At 39.4% G+C, this 21,949-nt stretch overlaps 7 protein-coding genes across 10 annotated transcripts; 4 read left to right on the top strand and 3 right to left on the bottom strand.

Moving 5' to 3' along the window:
* Positions 1–319: 319 nt before the first annotated feature.
* LOC127246355 (calcium uniporter protein 4, mitochondrial) lies at positions 320–1,538 on the top strand. The gene is made up of 2 exons (XM_051267666.1): positions 320–948; positions 1,044–1,538. Exons 1-2 carry the CDS (start codon positions 394–396, stop codon positions 1,470–1,472), a joined length of 984 nt encoding a protein of 327 aa, XP_051123623.1. The 5' UTR covers positions 320–393; the 3' UTR covers positions 1,473–1,538.
* Positions 1,539–1,552: 14 nt separating this feature from the next.
* On the bottom strand, positions 1,553–2,560 carry LOC127246356 (pathogenesis-related thaumatin-like protein 3.5). Its single transcript, XM_051267667.1, has 2 exons — positions 2,436–2,560; positions 1,553–2,349 (listed from the first exon to the last, which is right to left on the bottom strand). Exons 1-2 carry the CDS (start codon positions 2,488–2,490, stop codon positions 1,652–1,654), a joined length of 753 nt encoding a protein of 250 aa, XP_051123624.1. The 5' UTR covers positions 2,491–2,560; the 3' UTR covers positions 1,553–1,651.
* A 1,363-nt stretch (positions 2,561–3,923) lies between these two features.
* Positions 3,924–7,858, top strand: LOC127246358 (NEDD8-conjugating enzyme Ubc12). The gene is made up of 6 exons (XM_051267671.1): positions 3,924–4,090; positions 5,435–5,548; positions 6,854–6,962; positions 7,074–7,152; positions 7,274–7,390; positions 7,467–7,858. The coding sequence occupies exons 2-6, from the start codon at positions 5,440–5,442 to the stop codon at positions 7,602–7,604; spliced, it is 552 nt and encodes a 183-aa protein (XP_051123628.1). The 5' UTR covers positions 3,924–4,090; positions 5,435–5,439; the 3' UTR covers positions 7,605–7,858.
* A 1,046-nt stretch (positions 7,859–8,904) lies between these two features.
* LOC127246343 (protein BRASSINAZOLE-RESISTANT 1-like) lies at positions 8,905–10,585 on the top strand. Its single transcript, XM_051267644.1, has 2 exons — positions 8,905–9,513; positions 9,691–10,585. Exons 1-2 carry the CDS (start codon positions 9,172–9,174, stop codon positions 10,423–10,425), a joined length of 1,077 nt encoding a protein of 358 aa, XP_051123601.1. The 5' UTR covers positions 8,905–9,171; the 3' UTR covers positions 10,426–10,585.
* A 1,009-nt stretch (positions 10,586–11,594) lies between these two features.
* LOC127246344 (peroxisomal membrane protein 11A) lies at positions 11,595–12,463 on the top strand. Its single transcript, XM_051267645.1, has one exon. The coding sequence runs from the start codon at positions 11,687–11,689 to the stop codon at positions 12,461–12,463; it is 777 nt and encodes a 258-aa protein (XP_051123602.1). The 5' UTR covers positions 11,595–11,686.
* Positions 12,464–12,533: 70 nt separating this feature from the next.
* On the bottom strand, positions 12,534–15,608 carry LOC127246345 (deSI-like protein At4g17486). Of its 3 annotated transcripts, none has more exons than XM_051267646.1 (4): positions 15,031–15,608; positions 13,397–13,662; positions 13,006–13,293; positions 12,534–12,911 (listed from the first exon to the last, which is right to left on the bottom strand). In XM_051267646.1, the coding sequence occupies exons 2-4, from the start codon at positions 13,605–13,607 to the stop codon at positions 12,664–12,666; spliced, it is 747 nt and encodes a 248-aa protein (XP_051123603.1). In that variant the 5' UTR covers positions 13,608–13,662; positions 15,031–15,608; the 3' UTR covers positions 12,534–12,663. The 3 variants fall into 3 exon arrangements, with proteins under 3 accessions (XP_051123603.1, XP_051123605.1, XP_051123604.1); XM_051267648.1 differs by lacking the exon at positions 15,031–15,608 and adding an exon at positions 14,835–14,959; XM_051267647.1 differs by lacking the exon at positions 15,031–15,608 and adding an exon at positions 14,015–14,170.
* Positions 15,609–16,538: 930 nt separating this feature from the next.
* LOC127246341 (J domain-containing protein required for chloroplast accumulation response 1) lies at positions 16,539–21,766 on the bottom strand. 2 transcript variants are annotated; one of them, XM_051267639.1, is made up of 10 exons: positions 21,036–21,766; positions 20,069–20,958; positions 19,654–19,991; positions 19,402–19,510; positions 19,024–19,091; positions 18,800–18,862; positions 18,553–18,630; positions 18,295–18,471; positions 17,816–17,899; positions 16,539–16,968 (listed from the first exon to the last, which is right to left on the bottom strand). In XM_051267639.1, the coding sequence occupies exons 1-9, from the start codon at positions 21,446–21,448 to the stop codon at positions 17,861–17,863; spliced, it is 2,175 nt and encodes a 724-aa protein (XP_051123596.1). In that variant the 5' UTR covers positions 21,449–21,766; the 3' UTR covers positions 16,539–16,968; positions 17,816–17,860. The 2 variants fall into 2 exon arrangements, with proteins under 2 accessions (XP_051123596.1, XP_051123595.1); XM_051267638.1 differs by lacking the exon at positions 16,539–16,968 and adding an exon at positions 17,229–17,443.
* Positions 21,767–21,949: the final 183 nt, after the last annotated feature.

Here is a 21,949-nt window from a genome sequence, read left to right as displayed (position 1 = left end):
TTATCTCATCTACAAATTTTATTAATCTTAGGTAGACAAATTACTTATCCTAATTTATAATTACTTGTATTATATTATAATTATTTATTAATTATATTAATTCTAAAATCTCTTTTGTCTATTTTAATGTGCGACGGATGAAATAATTTGAAAGATGCTATATTTATTTCCATGTTTATTACCAGTGGTCGTCAGCAAGATTCCAGATTCGATTTAGATTCCTCGCCTTAAATTATTCCCAACTGTTTATATTCATTTTTCTTAGATTATATACTAGTAATATTTTACAGTATATTAAAATCTGATGCCTATAAATAGGCACCCCCGCTTTCTCCTTCACCAAGTACACCTCGCTTCAATAATTTGGCTCCAAACCCTACCCTGCCTTCAATAATGGCGCTTCGCAGGGCACTTTCCAAGCGCCTCTCTTTTCCCGCAAAATTGGACTCTCCATCTCCGATCACCACCGTCGCAGCGACTACCGATCCCCCGACGTCGCAATCTACCGACACCAAATCGCAATTTCAACGCGGCGGCTTCTTCCGCCGCTTCCTGCAGCGGCGCGCCATCAACCACCACTCTTCTGTACTTCCCTCCGGCATCCTCTCACTCCCCGTCGGAGAAAGTCTCAGGGAGAGGATCAAGTCGATGAACAACGCCGGAGACCACCAGTCCGGCCCCCGCCCTGACGTATTCAATCCGGCGAAGGAGGTAGGGTTTCGAATCGGCGCCGCGGATGTGAAAAAAGTGCTGAGGCTAGTGAAGATGGAGGAGATTAGAGAACGGCTGAGGAATATTCCGGCGAACGCAATTCCGTACGATGAGTTCGTCGCCGTCTGCGCCGACGCCTGCGGGAATACGGAAACCGCTCTGCAATTCGCCAAGGCGTTCGATGAATCCGGAAACGTCGTCGTTTTGGGTAACGTCGTTTTCCTCCGCCCACACCAGGCACGTTTCCCTTGACTCGAAATTCAATTCCATAATTTAGTCCGAGTCAAATTAATATAATAATTTTCACGATTTATGTATTTATTTATTTATAGGTTGCTAAATCAATGGAGAAACTAATCACCGACTCGATAGCAACCCCAGAAGATCCAAGAAAACAAGAACTGGAGACCCTACAGCGCGAGAAAGCCCTAATTGACGAAGAGGCCCGGTCCAAAGTCCAGTTAGAACTATACTTTGGGCTGGGCTTTTTGGGCCTTCAGACTTTGGGCTTTATGAGGCTAACCTTTTGGGAACTGAGCTGGGATGTAATGGAGCCCATTTGCTTCTTTGCCACGTCACTCCACTTCGCAATAGCCTACGCTTTCTTCCTCAGGACCTCCAAAGAGCCCTCCTTCGAAGGATATTTCCAGCGAAGATTTAAAGTCAAGCAAAAAAAACTTATGGAAAATCGTAATTTCGACGTTCAAAGGTACCATCAGCTCTGCGAGGCCTTCTACCCTAAATATAGCAAAAATAATTAAAATTCAACAACTAACTTGTAAATTGTAACGCTTGAGCTAGCAATGAGATATTTTATTGATTTGTTATTTGACTTCGATTTAGAGCAATCCCAATTCAAATAAGAGATTGAAAATTCGAATCCGAATCCAAATCCAAATAATAATAATAATAATAACAAGAATCCAATTTAGTAACAAGATTAGGAGTCAGCAGCAGGACAGAATGTAATAACATAGTCAGCACCAGTGCAAGTGCACGTGCTGGTCAGGTCGTCGTAGGCGTAACTGTACGCCGTCGGGCAGGCTGTTTTGAACACGCGCGAGTAGTCCGTCGGCGGGCATGTCTCCGGCGACGCGAACTCGCCGGTGCAGCAATACTCCTCCTTCCCGAACGCCTCGCACGCGCTCTTGCACGCCACCACCGCGCCGTCGCCGTCCACCACCTGCAGCTCCGCCGGGCAGTTCCGGTTCACGTCCGCCATGCACCCCGCGTACTGACAGTCCCCTGACCCCCCCGACGCCCGGACCCCCAAACCCACGTTGTACCCATCCACCAGGCTCACGTCGTAGAAGTCCTTCACCTCGCCGCCGTCCCCGATCGTGAACTCCACCAGGCTCACCGGCGGCGCTCCGCCGACGGCGCACTGTAGCCTCCCTCCACAATCGCCGGTCGTGCAGCTCCCATTTCCGTTTCCGTCAAAATCGCACCCCGTCCGCGCCCAAAACCGCCCCGACCACCCCGCCGTCGCCGGCAGCTCCACCGCCGACCCCGGCGCCAATGCAAACCCGCCGCCACCGAGAACCTCCCCGTTGTTGCCGGACGTCACCGCCGGCCAGATCGTAAAACTACATCCGTTTTGGAGCGTGAAAATCGTCGCTGAAACCCTCCACGAAACCCCTGAAAAGAAATCCAAACATAAACATTAAACCCAAAATCTCAATCGAAATAAAAATAAAAATAAAAATATACCCCAAGAACATCACCTGAAAAGAAATACAGGGCAAAGAACAGGAAGGGCCTCCTCCACTCAGCCGCCATGGCTACTCTGCAAAATCGTGAGAAACTGCAATTTAAGCGATCGCTGTAACGAAGTTAAAACAGGGAAGCCTTTATTTATTAGGAAAACAAGATAATTTGGTTCTTCACACTTGCTAATTTTCTTTATTTTTTTTGTAATTAAATAAAGCACGCTTGTGGACGTGTTGCGACCTTAAATTTGACCGTGGCTACGTGATCTTAATTTCCATAAAAAAATAAAATTATGTTTCATAAAATACTATAATCAGATATACCTCTGTTATTTCTTTGGAAGTTAAGCAATATTGTGACAGTCTGTGGTTGCGACCGTACAGACCCATAGGCAACACTTCTTCCAAACTGACCTGATGCCAAAAATTAAATTAAATTAAAATAATGCGACTAGTTTATAATTCCCATTTGTTATATATATGAAAAGATCATGCAAAGATTTCTTACAATATTTCAATTAGCGTCACGCGAAGTTCTTTCACTGAGTAGGTTACAAATTGATCTTGTTCTTTTTGACTCTCCCTATTCTTTTTTTTTTTTTTTTTTCTTTTTTTTTTTTTTAATTTTCATTATTTACTCCCATTTTGCAAGTAAAAAGGTAATTCTCATGAAAATATTGACCATTTTATCGACAACTAATGACAGTAAATTGATTAAAAGGTTGTTGTAAGCAATTACTATTCAAAATTTCAACTTTCAGTTACCATTCAACCCAGCCTTGGTAAAAAACAAAATATAGTAGTGCTTGAAAAAATTGAACCTTGTACGTTTATCATGAAAAATATAACCTAAGGTAATAATAATTATTGTAGTATTACTACAATAATCACATTTATCCTTTCATTCTTATGCATCAACAATATTTCTACCATAATTAAAACATGGTGACATCTCATATATTGTAACTAAAATAGCTAATATTGTTTTATTCTTTAGACATACCAAAAACTTTAGGTAAATCAATTTTTACGATGTTATTTGATTTTTTTTTTTTTTTATACATTTCTTAAAATATTTGATATGCTACATTGCAGGCTAAGTAGTCCGAATAATTATTCATCTTAAACAATTATAATTATTGAAATATTTTAGATATTCAATTTAAAAATTATGTAGATTTATATTTAAATTTAATTTAAAATTACTGTAGTGTTTCTTATGATTCATCTCAAAAATAGAAATTACTGATTCTAAGATAAATAGAAATTAGTAGCATTTTTTATTTTAAAAAATGGTAAAAAAAATAGAAAAATTGAATGATTAGATCTATTCTATTATAGCCACTCAATTATTTTAGGTAGTCATTTTAATAATAAGTAAATAAATAAATACGTAGGATTAATACTGTTCGTCGCATAAATAAATCAAAAGGCATCAGCAGCATAATAATCAATTATTAATATTAAATCTAAAATAATAAGGAAAAAAAATTAAGTTGCCTTTTCACTGTCCTTTTTCAGATTCTGCGTGTTCTGTTTCAATAATTTCTCTCTCTCTCTCTCTCTCTCTCGATAAGACTGAGTGATATATACCCTGAAATCTGAAACCCACAAACCCATACGCTGTCTTTGCTTGCTGTTTCCTTGCGGGACTTTTTTTCATCAAACAGGCACTGTCCCGATTGCTACTTTTCTATATTTTTGGTTTTGGTTTTGGTTTTTGGCTGGGTGGTGTGTCTTGTTCTCTGCTTCTGTTTAGATTTAGTTTCTGTGAATAGGCCGCGTAGGTTATTGCATAGATCGTTAAGTTTCTTGTTATGCGATTTACATCTGTTGTTGTTTCTTCTTATTGATATTATTATTTTCGTTTTTACTGCTTGCTGCGTTTTGTGTTCTGTTGTTTTGTTTGTATTTTCCATCCCCTTCTGTGCTGGATCAATTTTGTGTTATTTTGTGAATCTCGTGGGCGGGCGGTGGAGTTTTGTTTCACCTTGTTTGCTTTATTGTGGATTGGTATGTTAGGTTTTTGTGCCCTTGAGGTTTGGCTGTGAGCTCTTGGGTATTAATCGGGTGTTCTTGTTGATTTTTGGGCTTCGGTTCTTGTTTTTTTTCTACATCCTGATTTATTGATGATTGGTATGTATATGGACTTGGTGCATCTAAAGCTATGAGTCCATATATGTTCTGTAGTGGAAAGAACATTTCGGTGTCTGATTGAGAATTCTTTGCCAGCTCTTTGTTATATGCTATGCCATATGTATGAATAGTTCTAGCCTTTGGAAGCAATAGTCGAGACATGTGGTAGGCTTTATGCTATATAGGCCTTTGTGAATTTTGATTAAGGTCATTTCTTGTTTGGCTCGGCAATTATCTTCACTTCTTTCATAAAGTTTAATATATGCTTCTCAATAGAATTTATAGGATTATAAATTCTTACTGTATTAGCATGAGTTGCCTTCTGTATTTTTTTATTATAAAGTCATATCCTTTCTCCTAAAGTTGAGTGTTCTATTTTGTTTTGTTTATGCTCTTGGTCTGGAAAGATTTACTGCAACATTAAATTGTTGCAGTCAGTGTAAACAGACCATATGTGCATATGCTGTCATGGGCTCCTGCTCGATTTTGAAAATTTGTGCGCGTGTTACATATTATTAGGTTCAACTTATTTATTGCTTTGCATATGTATTAATGACACAAAAATGTGTTTTCCCATCTTTAAATGTGTTAGCTGTTCTCACTGATTTTGTTAGTAGATTGAGTATTTCTTTTTAGGGAGGTGTCCATCTGTATATTTGTGTAAGTTGTTGCTAACTTGAATGAAAGGTGATCTTATTCTTCCATATGGAACTTTTATTAATGGAATTAATGTTAATTGAGTGATCGATCTGTTTACAGTTCACTGTATGTGTGGTGGTGCTGTGATATTTCCTATACTGCTTCCATTATTTTCTCTCTCTGTATGTGTTTTAAAGTAATTTGATGGGTTCTTTTTCTTCTTTTTTTCTTCATTTTAGGAAACATGATTAGATTATTTAAAGTGAAAGAAAAACAGAGGGAATTGGCTGAGAGTGCCAACGGGAAGCCAGCTGGAAAGAAGCAGAGTGCTGGAGAATTACGTCTTCACAAAGGTTTCTTATAGTGTTTAGACGTTTCTTCTATATCAAATTGAGCAAATGCATTGCCCTCTTTACCCATTTCATTATAATTGGTGTTCTTTTATGCATAATGATTTTACAGAACTCCTGCATGGAGGAAAAATGGGGTAAAACGTTGATGAACTTTTGGCTAGGTTTCCATGGGTGGAAAGGCTTGTCTTGCTGATATAGTATTCTAAGGGTGTTTTTGCTTTGGGTGATTAGGGTGGATAGTATTATTTATATACCATCTAACCACTTGTTTACTTTAACTTAAAACCCGAAATTGATTAAAGTCCGATATAATAATATATCATAATTAAACCTTACCTAGATGGATAGTATCAATTTATCTCAAGTAACCTGATATTAATTTATTCTCATGATTATATAATCTATTAAAATAATATTATGGATTATAATACCATTGTACAAAGTAAACACACTCTCAATGTAAAAGTCCTTAACTATAAGCAAAAAAATTGGTGGTAGTTGGGGTGGTGGGGTCTGTAATGGCATGTAAACATCTTTTCAAACCATTAGTGGATTTCTGAACTTTTTTCATGCAAGTCCGTGCTAGCTAAATTTTTTCCTTCAGTTTCATTTGGATAAATGGATAAACTAACCAATTATAATTTGTGAGCAGCCATCTGTACGATTTCATCTTTGTTTCTATTTCTGGTTATTTCCCACATTGTTCCATTTAAGATCTCAGTGTGTATAGTAGTACAAACTTAACTGGAAAGCTACCCATATTCCTCAAATCTGTCTGCATATTTTAAGCAATTACATTCTACCATGTGTATTTATTTCCATTGATGATATGGTGCTCAGAAAAGACTTTAGATTGTTGAGTAGTTCCTTTCTTCATTTTAGTTTTACTACACCCTCAAATTTATCATATTAAATATTATAATGTGCTAAATATGCCAATTCTCATCACTCTTTTTCCATGTAATTATTCTGTCCATGTGGAACATTATCATCGACAAAATTGTTCTTTTTTTCATTCCACATTTGCAACACGTAAGTGACAATTGTGCTTTGTCAGCATGCTTTCCAGGGTCATTTTCTACCTTTATTTCCACTAACGACATGCACGAGATACGGGTTCAATGTTATTGGGCAAATCTATGAAGAAGATCTTCTTGCTGTGATGTCAAATATTTTCCACAGAAATCTGTGAATTGTTTTTAAGCATGCTACAATCTCTGTCATCATTATCTTTGTTCCTCGGATCTAACCAATCCCATTACCTTAACGCTAACTGCTTTTTTCGTTGGACACCTGATGACGCAGATATCAGTGAGCTAAATTTGCCAAAAACATGCAGCATAAGATTCCCCAACGGAAAGGATGACCTAATGAACTTTGAAGTTACCATTAGCCCTGATGAAGGCTATTATCAGTAAGTACTTATTAACGAATACTCCCCTCAATCGGGTAGCCTCGCATATTGGCCTTTTCTCTATTGGTTTATTTATTTCATAGCTGTTGATATATAGCATATTGTGTTCAGGGGTGGAACATTTGTTTTCACATTCCAAATTTCTCCTGTCTATCCTCATGAAGCGCCAAAGGTTAAATGCAGGACGAAGGTAATGAAAGCCTATTACTTGCACTCGTGTAGTAGCTCATTTTTCAATTAATGCACTGCAGAAATCTCATCATTCTTCATGATATCAAGAGTATCACCTACTGTTGAGATGTATGTTACAGGTCTACCATCCCAATATCGACTTGGAAGGAAATGTTTGCCTAAACATTCTTCGAGAAGATTGGAAACCGGTGCTGAACATAAACACCATCATTTATGGACTGTATCACCTTTTCACGGTATTGATATTGCGCTCTCTTTGTTCAAAGATATGAATGCATTGATTTATGATGCACTAAAAAACATTCAACGCAGGAACCAAATCATGAGGATCCTCTCAACCATGATGCTGCTGCAGTGTTAAGAGACAACCCGAAAATGTTTGAATCCAATGTCAGGAGAGCAATGGCCGGCGGTTATGTCGGGCAGACTTTCTTCCCTCGCTGCAAATGATTTGCAGCACTGCTTTTATCGTCAGTTGCCAATTTGGTTGAAACTGAAACTGATATAAACTCAGAACACTGTACATTGCAATGCTCATCGATCTGCAGATTTCTGCAGCGAAAAATCGAGGGGGCATTCAAATATCAAAGAAGTTGATGTAAACTAAAAAAACCCTCCAGGCTATTTGTGCATTATTACTCTGTGCTCTATTTTGGCATGTGCATTGTGAGCCATGTTTGAAATTGAAACCTTTTGTTGGTTCATCTTTACCCCATCAGTATGCTTTGTTTCTATTCAGTAGTCATAACATGGGCTGTTGTGTGTTGGTGATCAAGTGTCACTTATCACATCCCTTTTAGTTAATGTCCCCTCCTTAGTGCTTCATATCAAATGATTCACCCCTTTTTCTCCTTCAAAGCTGCTAATTGCATGCATAATTTAATGTCATGATTCTTGGGAATAATGATGCCAACAAATTGAAGTGAGATTGGAACCCCACTTAAAGAGGGAACTCACTCTTTGATAACCCAATGAATGGTGTCTTACATGCCTCAAAATCAAGAAAACACATCAGTGGCATGGAAATGGGCAAGAAACTGTGTGTTTATGTAGTAGATGATAGGAGGAGATGAGGGCCATAGATGATAGGGTAGTTCAGTTCAGTTCAGTTCAATTCAGTAGAGTTCCCTCATGGGGTTGGGGGGCCTCCTAATGCAGACGTGTCAGGACAGCAAATCTTCCGACCAGTTCAATAATGGAGTGGACATCTCTGGTCCATCACTGCTTCTACTTGCCAGGAAGCACAAAGAAGAATCCCCCCACCCACATTGTAAATAAAACCAACCTCCTTTCCCCTTTTGCTCTAGATTCAGCAACGCCAAGAAAGATTGATTTCCAAGAAACCTCTCATCTTCATGTTCTTGTTCTTGCTTCTTCAAACCCCAAAATCAAGAGGCTCTAACTTTGATGGGAGATGATTAATTAATCAATCGCTAATATTTCTTTTCTTCTCTTTCTTTCGAGAGTAAAATAAAAGGGTTTAAATCTTATAATAATTCAATCGGCAAAAAATAATAATAAATTATGTATACGTAGGTAGCAGAAGAAATATACATAAAACCTGTTGGTATGCTATTTTGGACAGGTGCGGAACGGTCGGTGGGGCCCAGGCAGAAGAAGAGATGCATGCACATTAATCGATGCAAACAGAACAGAACAGAACATAAATAACTACTGATATCATGATATGAGAAATAAATTAATTAATTAATTAAATAAAAAGAAACAACAGAGAGAGAGAGAGAGCGTTGTACGTTCCACCTTCTTCCTCCTCCTTCCAGAATTAGTAAACCCCAAGCGGCAGAGTGAGTGCCAAGTGAAGTTCGAGGCTGGCTGGCTGGCTCGCATGGAAGCGAAATCCTCGTGAGCACTCCAGACACTGCAACGCAATATCCGCTACTATTACCTACGCACCACACCACACCCCAACCCCCCTATATATATACACGATTCTACAGTGAATAACAGAGAGAGAAATAGAGGAGAGAGATAGAAAGAGAGAGTACCTTTGCAGGAAATGATGTGGGAGCCTGGAGGATCAGCAGCAGCGTCATCACCTGCAGAAGGAGGAAGCGGTGGCGGTGGCATTGGCGGTGGAGGTGGAGGAAGCGGTGGCGGTGGCATTGGCGGTGGAGGTGGAGCAGGAGCGGCGGGAAGGAGGAAGCCGTCCTGGAGAGAGAGGGAGAACAACAGGAGGAGAGAGCGTCGCCGGAGAGCGGTTGCCGCGAAGATTTACTCCGGATTGAGAACACAGGGGAATTACAATCTCCCCAAGCACTGCGACAATAATGAGGTCCTCAAAGCCCTCTGCGCTGAAGCCGGTTGGATCGTCGAGCCGGACGGCACTACTTATCGCAAGGTCTATTTCCATTGTCTTCCTAATTTAATTCTCGGCTTTAGATCTGTTTGGCTTTGAGATTTTTGAAAGGGATCAAACATGAACTGAATTGAAGGTTCTTAATTAATTATCATTATTTGTTAGCGGATCTGATCTTCTACCTTTCCATGATCGGTTAATGGTGCAAATGGTACGCAGGATTCCCAGCCAAGCCCCATGGAAATTGGGGGAACTTCAGCCAACATAACACCAAGTTCTTCAAAGAATCCGAGCCCTCCATCTTCCTACTTTGCAACTCCCATTCCTTCCTATCAGCCAAGTCCATCTTCCTCCTCCTTCCCCAGCCCCAACCGCCATGATCATCATCCCAACAATCCTTCTTCCCACCACTTTGCTTTCCTTTTCAATGGCGTCCCTTCATCGGCTCTCCCGCCTCTCCGAATCTCAAACAGCGCCCCTGTCACTCCGCCAATGTCATCCCCAGATAGAGTCCTTAAACAGGTCTTCAATCTGGAGGCGCTTGCCAAGGAATCCATGTCTGTTTTGAACCTCCCTTTCATGGCTGCTTCTGCTCCGGCGAGCCCCATCCGCAATCATCGCTTCACGCCGGCGACTATACCTGAATGTGATGAGTCAGACTCATCCACCGTTGATTCTTGCAGGTGGCTGAACTTCCAAGTCCATGCCATGAATGCTGCTGCTGCTGCTGCCAATGCCAATGCTGTCCCGGCTTCGCCGACGTTTAATCTGATGACACAGGTAAAGCCTTCTTCTCCCAAAGATGTGGTGATGGTTGATAAAGGGAAAAGTGTCGATTCTGGATTCGAAAATGCGGCGGTGAAGGCATGGGAAGGGGAGATGATCCATGAGGTTGGAGGTGATGATCTTGAGCTCACCCTCGGCAATGGCAGCACCCGCGATCATCGTCGTTGAAGCTCGAGGCCTCCATAGATGATGATGATACATTATTAGCTCCAATGTATGTACCAAACTAGTAGAGAAGAGATGAAAAACTTGGGCCTGTTACATAAAGTATATCAGAACCTCCTGTTATTATTAATTTATTAATTGTTGTCTTGGTTGGTTTCTTTCATTCCCTTTTCTCTTCTCTTCTTTTAGCCATTATTAAGGTTATTGAAATGGTCCATTTTCAAAAGTAGTGGAACTTCTTCTTTCTTGTACAGTGGTCTAGATTTAGATTTTAATTCACCATTGTAGTCTACAGGAATAAGAATTGGATTCAATCCAACCTCGTTCAAAGACAAGACTTCATTGGCATCTTCTGGCACAGTTCCTTAAAGTTTTTCTTTTATTGGAGTTTGTCGAAATGATAGTCGACTGATTTTGGTAATTATGAGTTTGAGGCAAATCTTCTGCAGCAGCTGCAGATTCTAAGTACAAAGGGCAGACAGAAAATGTACTCCATATAAATATTTTATTTATTTATTTGATTGTGTATATTTTAACAAGACTGCATTTATTTATTAGTAACGAATTGTTTAGTTTAGACCAGAGCTCTTTGAGAGTGGCGGCTGTTTGCGGACCAAAATGTGTCATGTCATATGGGCCGTATCATATTTCTTACAGGGAAAGAATTCCGAGTAATTTGATAATATTATTTGGGAATGAACACGATTTGATTTGATTTGATTTTTCATTTACAATATATATATATATATGTGTATTAATCAAATGGAAGATATTTTGTTGGTTTTTGTAAATTAATTAATAAAATGCTGGGGAAGTGTCGTAACTATATTGATGTTGATGGTGTCTCAGTACATGGGCGGGCCTCAATCCTTGCACATGTATTGCTTCCTCAATCATCGATCCATCCAATTAATCAATATTGCTGTCAACATGGTGTTCTTTTGATTAATAATAATAATAATAATAATAATAAACCATTTATTCTAGTATTTCTCTAATCTCTATTCCTACTCTTAAAAAAACAGAAAACAAAAAACTAATCTGTTGGGCATCGATCGTGTTTGAGAATGATTTTGTTGTAAGAATGATTTGAACTGCTGACAATCTTAACATTAGTCAATTAATAATGTCTTGGTTTAGACAAACAGAGCTGCACTAACTGACCAGTCATCGATTTCCCTCCAACTCGTAGTCACAGTCTCACAGCCCCTTCGATAAATTCATTTTATCGTTTCGTCTCCTTCCTTCTCGCTAACCCCTATCCATGGCTTCCGCCGCCGCCGCTGCAAATCGGCCGGAGCCTCACAAATCGACGACGGCGAAGGACAGGGATTTCCTGACCCACCTCGAACTCTACTTAGCCAAGCGCGACGGCGTAGATAAGTTGCTGAAACTCTCGCGCTACGCCGCGAAGTTCGTCCTCTCCTCCGGCGTTCTCGCCGGCGACCTTCCGATCGCCGGCCGGCTCAAATCATTCGAATCGAGCGTCGGAGTCAGCCGGAAGGCCTTCCGTTTGGGCAAATTCGTTCAGAACATGAACGCCTTGCGCGCCACCGATTTCGCCGCCGGCCACTTCCACCGGCGCCACGCCCTCTCCGCCGTCGCCGGCGGCGGCGAAGGAATTTACTATTTTATCGAACAGTTCGTGTGGTTGGGAAAAGCCGGATTGATTAACAAACGCTATTTGCTATCCCTGCAAAAGTGCAGCGCCTGGTTCGAATTCATCGGCTACTTCGGCTGCATAGCGTTGAAGATGATCGAGCTGAGGAAGATCGACGAAGACCAGAGATGCCTGAAGTCCTCCATTGAGGTTTCCAAGCTTCGCGGGATCGCCTGCGGCAACGAGGAAGCGAAGCTGAGAAAATTGAGGAAGACGACGACGATGAAAAGGCTGTCCATCGTCCAAGATTTGGCCGACGGATTAATGGCGTTGGCCGATATAAGAGACGGCAGAGGCCGGCTGTCGGCGCCATTGCTGGTGTCCTCCGCTGGACTGCTGTCGGCGCTTATCAGCACACACAAGAATTGGGTTTCTTGCTGAAAGTCTGTTTCGACGTTTTCAGATAATCATGACCGATAAATATATATAACAACTTTGTTGCCCCGTCTACTTCCATGAACTAGATCAGTCCCTCACACAGTATTTACGAAGCAGTCGCCGGACAAAATACAAGCACAGCACGACGGCGATGCATCTGATACTAACAAGAACATCAACAGAGCGTTCATTCCCAACTACGCTTACCTTTCTTTGAGCGAACCGTTGGCGGATCTTTTCAATTCCCATGGAGGTAGGCATCCTTTGAGGGGAGATTGTATCAACAAAGAAGAAGTCGACAGTTGCTTTTGCCTCGACGAGATGGAGGATAGACAGCTGAATGTACTTCTTAGTCGCCTTTTATCGCTGTCATCGAACGCCTGGAATTTTGGGTCGTGCTGCACTGCGGTGATTTTAAGTGCTTCGGGCAGTACAAAGTTGAAGATTGAACCTAAAAGTTCGGAAAAATATGCACGTTGAGGATATGAGACCGGCGCTTACAGTAAAGTAACAATGATTCGATAAAGAACATACGAAAAACGCACCTAGTTTAGCCAGTCGATTTACCCATTTCGGAATCCTTTTGCCGGTCAGCTTGTAGCATATGTCCTTGCAGAAATGGTTGCAATTCTTCACGATCAAGTGGTAAGTGTCGCCGTTGTAATTTGCAGCTTGGCGTTCCATGAATTCCCGAACCTGTGTAGCATCCAACAATGTGGTGCCGACGAATATCGACTTCCTGAACTTAAATCCAGGGCATTGGCGTGGCTCAACTTCAAAAACACCACTGGACGGATAGTCATGTGCTCCGAATGCGTATTCTACGCCATGGACTGCGAGAATACAAATATGCGATCTCATCAGAAACGAAAACATTCCTCCTCCAAGCTTTTCTCGCAAAAGATTATTCCTCCAAATGTAACAACAAAAACATACCTTCGACACCAGAGTGAAATATGCCGAGGCCAGCCCAATAAACATACCCATTCATTGGCGTCAAGTCGTACACATTAAGATATACTGGAGTTTTCTTGGCTCCATCACTATCTGACTTCACTTTTGAAAATAAACAGAAACGTCGAGCAGATTTCTCTGTTAGACGGATTGGCGCTATGGACTTCCACCCTTTTTTCACCGCTATTTTCATGCTGCTTACTCGGGGAAACTCACTTCAGCCAAGTCCCCAATAAAACCTTGTGCATCTGAAGAAACCGAATGAGCAAATCGCTAAGAAAAAAGACATTAAAACATCCAGATGATTGATTATGTGATGTTATTTAAGAAGAGAGTACAGAAGTATAAACTTGAAAGAGTTCGAACGAAAAGGGAAACTAGACAACCCACAAAACCACAATACCAGGAATCAATTATGCAGCTCGATTAATCAAACAAGAATTTGTAAGAACCTTCGTCTATGTTAAAATCAGATTAAAGAATCCAACAACATAAATAAAATCAAACCTATAATATTCAACTCATAGTATCATTGCATCCAAGATGATCATATCTCTAAACAAGAAAGTCAAAACTGCAAAATCAAAACCAATTGCTTACAACAACAAACTTGTGTTTGATTTTCTCAAGAAGGTCGAGGGATCGGCATATTAATAGGCACAGTCCATGGCTGACTCTTTTATTGAGAAGACATTTTAAAATAGAATTGACAAATAATTTTCTTCATTGCTTGTCAACCTAGGAACAAGTTGACAAGAAACTCTTGTGAGCTGGATCTTACAAGGAATTGGCATAAATAGTAAGTATATAAACTTCAAAATGAAATGAAACACGGAACCGGAACCTTTAGTTAAACAAATGTTCGATTCACAAAAGTCAAATTGATAGTAGTGGGAGGCCACCAATCATTCGGTTGTTGACTAAACAAATTGTTTTTGTAACAATCGAATTCAATTAAAACTCAAATCTGGAAATATAGATCATACCAGGTTACTCTAATTTGAAATTTCTCATTCATATCGTCTATTGTCCCAATTCAATCATAAGCAACAAAGAACATAAAAAGCTTTCGAAACAAACATCAGCCAAAAAGATAAGCATCGGCAGAAAGAAGACGAATCATTGTTAATTTCAACCAACAATGGAATAGCTTGCCAAAAGATCTGTAGAACATATGGATTGAGATAACATATTTGAGGAAGCTTTGGGTATAATTTTGGCCATTTCTACAATGAAATTCTTTGCATTTAACCTAAATCACTTTCCAACTCAAGACATCTAAAACCTTGACTGGCAGAAGCTTCATCCATCAAATTTCATAATATGCAGAAAATTAAACATGGGAAGATCGAAGACAACAACATAGAACCACAAAAATTAAGGAATTAAGCTTCAGATTGAGAAACAACACCAAACTCACTTTCAGATCTTGTCTTTAAACAGGAATGGAATGTCAACACCGAAAGGGTAACGAAATCATTCGAAAAGTTGTTAAGAGAACCAATTCGAACAAAATTCCACCCAATCAGGGCGAAACACAGAACACGCGTTATTATAATCAAAACAAAAGACGGTTACAGTAGCCACAAAAATCGAAGAACAGTAAAAAAGCTTACGGTTACAGGAAGGCAGACAGCACAAAAATTTGGGGATAACAGCATGTGCGGATGGATAAGCCGATTCGAGATCCCGAGTTCCCGCTTCGTCACAACATTGCAGGGCGAGGGCAGTGGGAGCGTTGGAAAGCACCTGGAAATGGGTAACTAGCGAATGGCCCTTTCTCCCCTGAATTATCCGCAGAAACGCACGGTGGGCTGCCTCCTTCCTGACAATTCAATCGTAGGTAAAATAGAGGAGGGAGGCACTGCAAAAAGGCGTCAAACCCAGTTGAAACAAAAAAAACCCGTTCGAGCAAAGGCAGAATTATTGCACCCCAGCCTAGTCCTGGTAGGTAAAGAAAAGGGTAAAGATGGAGACACTCCCAGTTTTGGAAGTTATGGCGACACTGACACTACGCAGAACAATTCCTTCTCTCTCCCCTCCCTCTTAGATTTTTATCTCACCTCACCTCACCTCACCTCACCTCTGAGCGTTTTCTATTTTTTTAAAATGGATCTACAGACTACAGGGATTAGCTCAATTCGGGCATCTGGGCAATTGGCCCTTGTTCTTTCCTTCCCCCTTCGTATCTGGATTACTCCTTTTGGGGTTTTACTGGACCTTGACCAAGACCATGAGAATAAATTTACAGCGACAGACAGACAGTGACAACCAAAACGGCGCCGTTTCCTCCTCCATTGGATCCTTTTCTATTCTCCCTTTTTCCCTTTCTGTTTTATTTGTGGTTTGGATTAAACTCAATAAACAGTAATGGAATATATTCCAATTTTAATGTTTCTGAGCCACAACCCGCAGGTACGGTCGTGCACAGATTCAGTTTTTTTCTTTTTTCTTCTAATAATTTTGACTTGGAGAATTTATAGAAACTGGTCAAAGTTTCAATCTTTATTTACTGGGAAACGTACTGATGATCACATTCTGTAAAGGAGAATTACCAAAATTGATTGTTTAATTTAGAAATATTCAAACGTAAGAAATTATTTCAATTGCTTTCTTTATGATTTTAGGATTCAGAATCTATTCCCTTTGCGTCAGATCGAATCCACACATCTGATATTAAATGTTATTTCTAAAAACAAACAAACAATAATAAAAAGACAAATTAACATCAGTAATCAGATAAGTCTTTTATGCATGGCAACCCCATTATTTTTATTCTTCAACAAAATGATTTGATGATGAATCGTTTTCAATGAAATGGATCTAAATGAGGAGCCTATCATTTGGCAACTAGTATTTGTCCATATTCTTTCAAAAGATCATGAATACGATCTTTTGTATTTTTTTTTATTTTTTTAATTATTTAGTATATAAATTTTTAAAATTTTATTCAGTACTTGCTGTTTGTACAAAATTTTATTAAAATAATAAATAAATACACATAAAGATATGACCACAAAAGAACAGATATTATATATGTTAAAAGAAAAAAGCCTTATCCTTGAACATTAATTGACAAACCATATCCATTACATAATAGCCTAGTCCTACAAAGTCAATCGTATATATCTCGAACAGTAAAAGCAATCGGCTATAATACAATTGTTGATTAATTTAAGCTCTAAAACCACACATGTTTATAGAATCAAAAGACTATTCTAGACTATGAAGTGTCACCTGACCTGTGAACATCCTACCTAATTTCATGCTTATTATCTTATCTCTAGTCACTTGATCATAGCAATGAATACAGATGTTTCATAGCCCATATCATCCTGCCTAATATTCTCTCTCTCTCTCTCTCTCTCTCTCTCTCTCTCTCTATATATATATATATATATATATTCTCTCTACAATGAGCATCATCACTAACTATAAATGAACATATTTGAGTTTTGAGGGCTGCATTTCTTGTTTCACCCTTCTCAAAATAAGTAGTACTTTTGGACACATATCATGCATGGTTATTCATGAAATCTTCTTGTTGGCCTTTTCTGCAGAAAAAAGGACAAGGAATTGCATGTTTTTGTGCACACATTAGTTTATTTATGTGTTCAGACACTCCCTCATCATTCAACTCAACTCATTGATTATTTTAATTTGATGGGATGATAACCACTGATCATGTTGTGTTAGTATATACACCATCTTGGTATTTCTTACTAATATTTTAAAAGGGGTGGAGGGGTTTGCCTTGATCCTTGCTTTAATCAAGAAGTAACCACATAAAAAAAAAAAAAAAATTCTTGAATTCTACTAGCAAGACAGTTGGACTGATAAATTATTGCAAGGACTGAGTTGAAAAATCCCATCAAATATACAAGTGCCTAATTATTGTATAATAAGTAATAAAATTATTATTATGGTTAAATATATGTTGACCAAACTCTGGTGCCAGCTCTGTGATGACTAAGTACAGCTAATGTGTTTTTGTGTCCCTTTGTCCTTAAAAAAGCTTTGATGAAAATCCTGCCCACATTGTACCAAAAAAGGGCAAAAATATAGGGGCCTTCTCAGACCAGTGTATATGAGCAGATCAATAATGGATGGAATCAGTAACACAATAGTTTTATATCTATATCAATATCAAGACACGCTATGATGATTTCTAAGAAGTTTATATTTCCTGAAAATCAACAACATTATCTATCTGCCAATTCCCTGTTTTTAATTTCTACATTTGTATCAAAAAGTGAACAAGCAAATAATTAAAGCTTTTCAAAGATGTTCCCTACAAACTAAAAACATGTACTTCATATATATATATATATTATTTGTCTGTCAAAATATATACATACAAATATGTATGCACGCATTTCTGTATGCATCTTTGACTCGTACCTGAATTGCTCAGTAAGAATTGATACCACAGCCTCAATTTGATGGTCAGATAGGAACAAGAGTATTGAATTGGTCCCACGCATCCTGCACTCAAAGGGACAGCTCTTTAGATCTATGACAAGAGTAAAATATTTAAAAACAGGAAATACCAGGGAGGTTTGAACAGATAAAAGAGGAAAATAATTAGCAGCAGAAAAAAAGAAGTGTTAAATCTTGGAGGGTGTTTCTTTTTGTGAAGAAGAGTTTATTGCCTTTCGGTTAAGTAGCTTCTACTATTTTATAATGTTAAGATGAATAAGGCACACTAATAGTTTCATTATCCAGACAATGAGTGTGGGTGAATTGATCAGTCTTGTCAGCATCAAAGAATGGTATCAAGAGTTCATTACCATGCATGGTGATAATAGTTGAAAACCTTGAAGTTAATTGAATAATCAATCTTGAGATGGCACATGTTCCTTGCCACACATTTTGAGTACCTGAAGAATGTCGAAAACCTTTTCGGCTACATATCTCTGATGAAACGCTGCACCTTTCTGCTGGAGCTTGTCGGGATGTAGGCGTAGTAAGGCTTTCTGATAGGCTCTCTTTACAGAATTTGACTCGATTAGATCGGCGAGGGGCACCGGTTTCCATCCACTATCAGACCAAAGAACCTGCAGACTTACATGTTAATGACTAGACCATAGTATACCAGAGATTTCGCATTGATATAGGAAGATCAAAAAATCACATACAAATTGCAGTGTTGATAGCAGAGACCGGATGTTTCCTTTCTTCCCAAATGACCATTGACGAATTTTAGCATCTATAGCCTGCATTGAGTCAGAGACCATTACTAAGCCCACCAATTTTTGTTCAAATTTCATTTTAGTGAAGACATGCCTAAAAATGAAGGATATTATAATACTCAGTCATGCACATATTAATGGCTTACATTGAATAGAGATAGATTCCCAACTAATTTTGAACAACATTACTTACTTTTGTGTCATCAAGATCTTCACTCTCTGTAACCTTTACAGGCTCGTCAGGTAACTCTTGAACCTGCTTAGTAAGTTTACGGGTCAAACTCAATGCCAGTATATTTATGGCATACATTAAAGCCAAGTAAGAACTGTGAAGAAAATGTTCAGTATAGTTAATAACATATAGTGGAGATTTAATAAGCTGTTTAATCAGGGAACATATAATCAAGAATAATATACCAGGAAATCGTCTTCCAAAAGATCATCAAAATTTTCCATGTAAATCTTTGAGTCTCTGCGGAGCCTCTCTGAGAAAATAACAAAATAATCTCTGAGAATACATATATATATAAATATATTTATGAAACAGTTTTCCAGTTACTATTCATCATTGAAAAAAAGAGTGCTAAAAGATAAATTACAAACACTAGACATAAAAATGAAATGCCATGCTACCGCCCCATCTGCAGATAGATCTTTGAGGTTATCTTAAATGTAACTTGCCTTCATTTATATATTTATAGGCCACTTATAGACTGCATCAATAAATACTTAACTAAATAGTTTACAATTCTTCTTGTGTGATGTTTTAACTAATGAATACTGCAAGCAACTAACCTGATGCAAATCCATTCTTCTGATTAGTAGAAGATCGATGAGTTGTATGACTTGTTGGTGTTGCAGGCGAGCGAGGATGAGCTTCATCATTGTTGAGATTTTCAACCACCTAAAATGCTAATTATCAGATAACATTAAGCTGTATCCATCCTCACTAATTTGAACAGACTGTATGCCGGAATTCAAATTGGTGAGTGGATTGAAATACTTTGATATAATCACTTCATATCTATATTTATTGTCCAAATTAACCTTTTCTTTTACGTCCGCTGAATCTGTGGCTGATCCATTCTCTTTCTGGTCACCATCGTTAGCTGTCCATTTATTATTTAGATTTCTTCTTTGAAAACTGCCTTTAGGTCTCGAATCGGCTTCCTTGTTGAATATCTGAACAAATTCCTTAACCTTTCCCTTTACACCATTATCCCCAGCACCAGTCGCTCTTGAATTTGCTGCTGCAGCTTGCAAGTTAGATTGGTCCGTTACTCCATTTGAAGAAATTCTTGTTCCTTCATTTTTATTCACAGCTTTAGAACTGTGGATTCCATTAGGAGTTCTGTTCTTGTTTTCTTTCATCTCCATGTTGTTTACTGAAAACAATCAGCAGTTTGTTATCAACAAATGGATTCATAATGGTGTACCATCACATATAAATTATATATATCACCTGGTAGCTCAACTGCATTGTTGAGATACGCGTGAAGAGACTTGAGCTCAGACTGAGGAGGTTCCTCCTTATTCAGTGGCACATTTTCTTCAGTTTGCTCCATGGCGTCAACTTCATCACTAAGAAATGTATGAAGAGACTTCAGCTCAAACCGGAGAGATTCTTGTTTCTTCAGAGGGGCTTCTTTCTCAGTTTTCTTCTCTAATTGAACAGTTTCATCTCCAAGAAATGCATGAAGAGGCTTTAGCTCAAACCGGAGCGATGCTTCTTTCTTCACCAAGACTTTCTTTTCCGTTCTTCCATTGACACGTGGCATCACCTCAGAAGTTTCATGAAGCACTTTATCTTTAACAGAATCTTGCACTTCTTTCATATCTTCTACTCTCCTCAAATCTTCCTTCTTCACTTCTGCACTCAAGGATTCAGACATTACAGTTGAAAGCCCTCTACTTTTCATAACATGGCTCGACATCTTACTCTCTATCTGCCCATTGGAGCTTGCGGACCGATCACACTTACTATCGCCTCTTGGTTTTATATAATCCCTGCCCACAAGAGGCAAAAGCATAGAAACTTCACTGCCTGCCCATTTGTAAATCGAGAAGTGGAACTGATTGCCTATGCCATCTACATTTCTCTTATCCTTGTTCAAAATTTCAACATTTCCTTTCTGATCAACAGTAGCTTCCGTGGACAGCAAATCTTCGCGCCTAAGAGAAGCTCCACGGGACAAAGGGCTTTGACGGTACATCGGATACTCATCCAATCTAGGGAAAGAAACTGATGAATTTAGAGTGGCTAATCCATTTGGGCTGCTCCCATCCATCTTGCATTCGCCATTGGAAGCAAATGCAGGAAGCTCCAGGCCTTTGTGTAGCTTAGCAGGCAGACTAAAAAGAAAATATAATCCAGTAATGTCAATAAACAGAAAGGAGATACAATTCACAACAAAGTGTAGATTTCTTACCTGAATTGGGCAGGAACTGAAGTGCCGAATGGTTCGGCTTTTGGAGGCAGAGGCTTGGCGGGGCTCAAGATCCTGGAACCAGGGCTCGATCCGAATCCGCTGTCCCGATCACGATCGGTCCTTCTTGGGGAACCGTATGTGGAGTCTTCACCTCTGAATATGTCGTCGAAGAAGTCATCGCCTTGTTGATGTCGTCTTCTGTGCACGTTGTCCTCTCCGAAAACCGGCTTCTCGTTAAGCGAGCTCCATGGCGGCGTTGACAGGACGGTTTCCTCAGCGGATTCCTCCGCTTCACCGAAACTGTACCTCCACTTCACTTCCTGGTTCGAAAACCGCCTCGGCGGCCCCCCGAAAACGTCGTTGAAATCCATGTCCTCCGAGCTTCCATTCTCCCGCCGCACAAACTTCTCCATAGATGATTGCAGTTCAAAAATTGCTCCCCCTGTTTGGCGGGAAACCCTCAAAACAGTTCACGCGAATGGCGCTCGAAAACGGCCATTAATGGAGGAGTTGGAGCGTTCAGTTGGAGTTGGCCCTGAACGAAATCGAATAAAAGTTTCTGCTACAAGAAGGAAAGCTTGAATCTGGTGGAGCAGGAAGGAGACATGTCAAATGGGGGGGCCAGGCAGGCGCATTGGAAGAAAGAATCAAAATGTGGCAACAAACTGAAGCCACAGATGATGGACGATGAACAAATGAATGAGGATAAGAAACGGAAGAAAAGAACGCCAAACGACAAAAGCAGCCATCAGATCAGGCCAAGCCATTATTTCCCCTGGCGCAGATTAACCTGAAATTCCTGTGACAATTAAAAAACCAGTCTTGAAAGATTGCATCAATTTCTTCAAATATAATAAAATAGAAATGGACCACACATATATAAAATGCCTTCTTGTGCCACAACTGATCAGTAA

The sequence above is a fragment of the Andrographis paniculata genome, unplaced genomic scaffold, assembly GCF_009805555.1.
Source record: "Andrographis paniculata isolate CXL003 unplaced genomic scaffold, ASM980555v1 Contig30END, whole genome shotgun sequence".
Lineage (NCBI taxonomy): Eukaryota > Viridiplantae > Streptophyta > Magnoliopsida > Lamiales > Acanthaceae > Andrographis > Andrographis paniculata.
This window is presented reverse-complemented; position numbering and strand designations above follow the sequence as displayed.

Bases quoted from the DNA above. Each gene is read 5' to 3' on its own strand.
- LOC127246344 (XM_051267645.1), top strand. From the start codon at position 11,687: ATGGCTTCCGCCGCCGCCGCTGCAAATCGGCCGGAGCCTCACAAATCG.
- LOC127246345 (XM_051267646.1), bottom strand. From the start codon at position 13,607: ATGAAAATAGCGGTGAAAAAAGGGTGGAAGTCCATAGCGCCAATCCGT. The intron at 13,294-13,396 runs GTATGTTTTTGT...GTATTCTCGCAG, and splicing joins ATTTCACTCTGGTGTCGAAG to TCCATGGCGTAGAATACGCA. The intron at 12,912-13,005 runs GTGCGTTTTTCG...CCGAACTTTTAG, and splicing joins AAATCGACTGGCTAAACTAG to GTTCAATCTTCAACTTTGTA.
- LOC127246358 (XM_051267671.1), top strand. From the start codon at position 5,440: ATGATTAGATTATTTAAAGTGAAAGAAAAACAGAGGGAATTGGCTGAG. The intron at 6,963-7,073 runs GTAAGTACTTAT...TATTGTGTTCAG, and splicing joins CCTGATGAAGGCTATTATCA to GGGTGGAACATTTGTTTTCA. The intron at 7,153-7,273 runs GTAATGAAAGCC...TGTATGTTACAG, and splicing joins AGGTTAAATGCAGGACGAAG to GTCTACCATCCCAATATCGA.
- LOC127246356 (XM_051267667.1), bottom strand. From the start codon at position 2,490: ATGGCGGCTGAGTGGAGGAGGCCCTTCCTGTTCTTTGCCCTGTATTTC. The intron at 2,350-2,435 runs GTGATGTTCTTG...ATTTCTTTTCAG, and splicing joins TGCCCTGTATTTCTTTTCAG to GGGTTTCGTGGAGGGTTTCA.
- LOC127246343 (XM_051267644.1), top strand. From the start codon at position 9,172: ATGATGTGGGAGCCTGGAGGATCAGCAGCAGCGTCATCACCTGCAGAA. The intron at 9,514-9,690 runs GTCTATTTCCAT...AATGGTACGCAG, and splicing joins ACGGCACTACTTATCGCAAG to GATTCCCAGCCAAGCCCCAT.
- LOC127246341 (XM_051267639.1), bottom strand. From the start codon at position 21,448: ATGGAGAAGTTTGTGCGGCGGGAGAATGGAAGCTCGGAGGACATGGAT. The intron at 19,992-20,068 runs GTGATATATATA...GATTGTTTTCAG, and splicing joins CAATGCAGTTGAGCTACCAG to TAAACAACATGGAGATGAAA. The intron at 19,092-19,401 runs GTTAGTTGCTTG...TTATTTTCTCAG, and splicing joins GAAGAATGGATTTGCATCAG to AGAGGCTCCGCAGAGACTCA.
- LOC127246355 (XM_051267666.1), top strand. From the start codon at position 394: ATGGCGCTTCGCAGGGCACTTTCCAAGCGCCTCTCTTTTCCCGCAAAA. The intron at 949-1,043 runs GCACGTTTCCCT...ATTTATTTATAG, and splicing joins TTTTCCTCCGCCCACACCAG to GTTGCTAAATCAATGGAGAA.